General features: G+C 72.9%; 1 protein-coding gene across 1 annotated transcript; it reads right to left on the reverse strand.

Moving 5' to 3' along the window:
* Nucleotides 1-818: 818 nt before the first annotated feature.
* Nucleotides 819-1404, reverse strand: LOC309416332 (DNA-binding protein inhibitor ID-1-like; the record flags this gene model as incomplete). Its single annotated transcript, XM_082015894.1, has 2 exons — nucleotides 819-860; nucleotides 1084-1404. The coding sequence occupies 2 exons, from the start codon at nucleotides 1402-1404 to the stop codon at nucleotides 819-821; spliced, it is 363 nt and encodes a 120-aa protein (XP_081872020.1).
* Between the last annotated feature and the right edge of the window lie 3130 nt (nucleotides 1405-4534).

The raw sequence follows: 4534 nt of genomic DNA on the forward strand, positions 1-4534 counted from the left end.
GCCTGTGCCCCGGCCTCAGCCCCGGCACAGCGGTGCCTGGGGGTGTCACAGGAACGCCGCGGGGTGTGGGCAGCCCGGCTGGGAAAGGGGGCCAGGGCAGACCCACGCAGCAAACTCACCACTGCCCTGGGAGACCGGGCCCCCACACTCCCCAGCTGGGCACGGAGCCCCACACCTGGCTCCCAGCACTGTCCCCTCCATGTTGTCCCACCAAGGTGCCTTCCCAGGGAAGACGCGTCCCCGCGCCGCCATCTCTTCGCACCACTGAACACAGGGTGCAAACCATCTTTCCTCATGTGCCTGTCCCCAACACCCCATGTCTGAGCCCAGGGAGCGAGAGCAGGACAGGGACCCCACAGGAGAGGCTCTGTGGGGGCACAGGGATGGGCCACCCGCAGCCCCCAGCGCACCTGGGCCCCCCACAGCAGCACACGGGGAGGGAAAACTGGGACCAGTCCGTGGGGAAACCCCCCTCTCAGCACCACCACCCCACAGCACACCCACCCAGCGGGTGCTGGCGGGGACAGGCCCCGCGGGGGCACGGCCCCGGCCCCCCGGAGCGCAGGGGGGCAGGAAGCAGAGGCGTGCCTGGTCATCAGGGCTTGTTTAATAACAAAACTCCAGCTATTGTAGAACAATATTCTCCAGCATCATTGTAATATACAATACGGGGAATGCTCTCAGCAATCTGAGAAGGATACGACCTTCCGCAGGACCCCCGGGCAGCCCCGCCGGGGGAGGGGGCCGCGGGGGTCCCGGGCTGCAGGCGAGCGGCGGCGCTCGGCGCCGGGGGCGTCCGTGGCGGCTCCGGAGCGGTCTCAGCGGCACAGGATCCGGTCGGCAGCGGGCATGCACGGGGCCTGCGGGAAAGCGGAGCGAAGCGGCCGGTCAGTGCTGGTCGTGGGAGCGGGGCACGGAGAGGAGGATGGAGAGGGGGAAGGAGGAAGGAAGCAGCAGCCCCGGAAAGGGGACAGCGCGGTGCAGAGCGGAGGGGGGGGCTTCGGGGAACCCGGCTGGGCCAGTGCAGCCCGGCGGGAAAGCGGGCGTGGGCCAGTGCCGCCGGGCCCGGGGGTCTGCACTCACCTCGGGGGGGTCCCCGGCGGCGGCGGGGCGAGGGGGCCCGCGCTGCAGCGCCAGCTGCAGGTCCCAGATGTAGTCGATAACGTGCTGCAGCAGCTCCACCTTGGACACCCGCCGGTGCCGCGGCAGCGTCGGCACCAGCGCCCGCAGCCGCGAGTAGCAGCCCTTCATATCGTACAGCAGCGCGGCGGCCGCCTGCTCCGCCGCCCCCGGGGACACCCCCGGGCCCGGGCCGCAGCGGGCGGCCTCCCCGGGCCGCACCGCCTTCAGCGCGCCGCCGGCGCCCGCGGGCAGCGGCGAAGGGACGGCGGCGGCAACCTTCATGGCAGGGGCGACAGAGTAGAACCGACGGCGGCGGGACCCTGCGGGCAGACAGCCGAGCACCCACCCCGCCGCGCCAATTATAGAGCGCCGCTGCTGGGGGGGCGGGGCCGCGAGGAGAGCCACGGCCAATGGCGACGCCGCGGGGGCGGGGACGGCCCCGCCCGCCCCATTCATGCTCCCCCGAAGGGCAGCGCCTTAAAGGGACAGCGGCGGGGAGAGAGCGGCGGGGGCTGCGGGCGGGGGTCACCGGGGGTGCGGGGGCTACCGGGGTGCGGAGCGCCGGTACGTTCCCCGCCACTAACGTGGGTAATTGCCCCGCGGGCTTCCCGGTGTCGGGCTACCTGCGGCCCCCGCTTCCCCTCCGCCCCCCAGGGCTCCCCGCAGCCCCGCTCGCCCCTCGCCCCCCCGCAGCCCCCCGGGGCCCCCTGCTGCCCAGTTCACCCCGAGCCCCCTCGGGCCTCCTAGTGCCCCCCCAGGCGCCCAGCCTCCCTGCGCTCCCGCGCCCCCCGCCGCCCCCCCGCCTCCCCGGCGGCTCAGACCGTTAGACGCCAGGGCCGTGACGTCACCCATTCATAAAACCCCGCGCGCTGTCAGCGCGGCGCCTCGCGGGCGGTGCCCATGGCGACGGGGCGGGGGGGGCACCTGCAGCCCGGCCCGGGGACACTGGGACCCCCACGGGGACACGGGGGCACCGGGACTCCCACCGGGGGCAGCCCGCCCCCCGCCCCGGGGCTGAAACCTTCGCGGGGCTGCTCGGGGGGGGCTGCCGGGGCCGGGGGGGGGGTCTCCAGGCACCGGGGGGGGGCGCTCGCGTGGGGCACCGCGGGGCCGTGGGCTGCGAGCACGGTCCCGTCCCGGGGCAAGGGGGACACGGGAGAAGGCCCCGGCGGGGCAACTGCAGCCGCCGGCCCCACTCAGGACCCCGGCCCCCCGCCCCCCTGACCCCCACGGGACAGACACACCAGGCCCACAGACACACGGGTGTGCGGGCACGTGTGCACGCGCAGCGGCATGCACATATGTGTGCGCGTGCACACAGATGTATGGGCATACACGAACACACATGCACAGCAAGGTTCTCGCAGGCACCTGTGGGTGCACACGCATGCACAGACACGTCCGTAAGGGGACACATACACACACGCACCTACACGGGGCACGCATGGATGGACACGCATACAGATACACACACGCACGCACGTACACCTATGCACTCTGCCTTGCATGCTGATGCGTATGCCGGAGCAGCCCCCGCCACCCCCCGTGTACCCCACGAGATCGTGCCGTGGGGCCCGGCTGCACCGCCGCGTTGTTGGCAGCAGCAGGAAGCCGTGCTGGGCTCCACCGCAAACGAAGCTGGCGCAGGGTCGGGGCACCCCGGCCCTGCGCTGTGCTCAGCTGCCCCCCCTTCGCCGGGGCAACGGCGCTGCCGGGGTGGGCTGCGCCGCTGTGGTGGCACTTCATGGCGGCACGGCCGCAGGGGACAGCTCAGACACCTTGTGCCCTTCCTGGCCGGAGAGGGTCCCACGCGGCCGGCCCTGGTGTGGGTGCGGGGGGCCTCGGCGCCCTGCCCTTTGTGGGGGTGAGCGGGGGGCCTTGCTCAGAGCGGCTGCAGCCTCCCCAGGCGTGCAGGGAGCCGAAGGCCTCCCCTCCTCTTCCTCTTCTGGGGGGCAGCAGTCCTGGAGAGCATGGACGGGCTTTAACCCTGCCAGGGGAGCTGCATCCCTCTGCCCCTCTGTCCCTCCTCCCTGCGTGTCCCCCATCGTAGTGCGCGGCGGTTCCCAGGGTGGGCACGGCGCTGGGGTCGCCCCCTCCATTCAGGGCTCGGCGGAGGGCCTGGTGCTGCCCGGTTCCCACCGCGGCTCTCAAAGCTGCTAATTAGCCCCCATCTGGCAGCGGTGGCCGGGCCGCGGCGGGGAGGCCGGGGACATTGTGCGCAGGAATGCCTTTCAGTGCCGCCGGCCGGCCGGGCGCCGCCAGCTGCGCCGCCAACAATGTGCCGCGGCCAGGACGAGCTGGCCCCCGTGCCCCGGCGGGTGCCCTGCCCACAGCCCCAACCACCGGCCACCACAGCCGGCATGGGGACTGGGACGGGCTTCGCTGCTTGCGGTGGGTGTTGTGGCACACGTGGCATGGCTGCCCCGGCTGCTGGTGGCCCCAGCGCATGGGATGCCTCCGGCTGCGGGACACCCTCACCTCGGCCCTCTGCGTGTTGGGGTGCTGGGGCCAGGGTTGGGGTGCTGGCGGCGGGGCTGCCATCATGGCCCCATGATGCTGCCCTGGCTGCAGCTGGGCATGGGGTCCCGGCATGGCGTGCCGGCCAGCGTGGCTGGTGTTGTCCGGCAAGACAGATAGCTTCATTTCCATGTCAATTCTGGGAACGGGGCGCGCGGCGCGGTAACAGCGGCCTCGGCCATATGGCGCTGGCTGGGCTCAGCCTGGCCGGGGGGGCGGCTGCTTTGCGTGGAGCAGGGGTTGCCCGGCAGCCGAGCACATCAAAGCCCCCGGCCACCCCCCGCCCCGCCGGGACCACACAGAGCATGGCCATGCCGGGCCAGTGAGGGGCTGCGGAGGCTGCCTGTGCCGTGCTGCCGATGGGGACGGGGGCCAGCTGGCCCCCCAGCCCCGGCAGCACCCAGCCCCACGCTTGGGTGCGCAGGGCTCTGCAGCGCTGCGAACAGGAGGGAAGGCAGCACGGACACCACGAGTCAGGCCGGGGCCCCCCCAGTGAATGGGACCCCCAAACCCAGGCTGCTCCTGCCTTGGCTGGGGGCTGGGCTCCATCCAGGTCCCCTCACCCCGTGCCACCTGCGGATCGGCCCTGGGGACGCACACATCTCCACCCTGGGGCTGTGCTGAGCCTCCAGCCCCCCATGCTGTGGGAGGGTGCTGAGCTGGGGCCAGCCGCACAGCTGGAGCGGGGCCGAAGCCTGAGAAAGCCCCTGCGCGTTCCCCTCCCGCCTTCTCCCTTCCCGTCCCCGGCTCCATCCGCTGCAGCCCAGACCAGCTGGAGCCAGGCGGCCTTTCCTGGGATTTATTCCAGCTTCCTGCCCCTCCTCGCCGGCCGGCCGGGGCTGGGGCTGCTCTCGGCTGCTTCCTCTCCCTGCTCGCAGCCGCCGGCCGGGCGCCA

The sequence above is a fragment of the Phaethon aethereus genome, assembly GCF_964289735.1.
Source record: "Phaethon aethereus genome assembly, contig: HAP1_SCAFFOLD_586, whole genome shotgun sequence".
Classification (NCBI taxonomy): Eukaryota; Metazoa; Chordata; class Aves; order Phaethontiformes; family Phaethontidae; genus Phaethon; species Phaethon aethereus.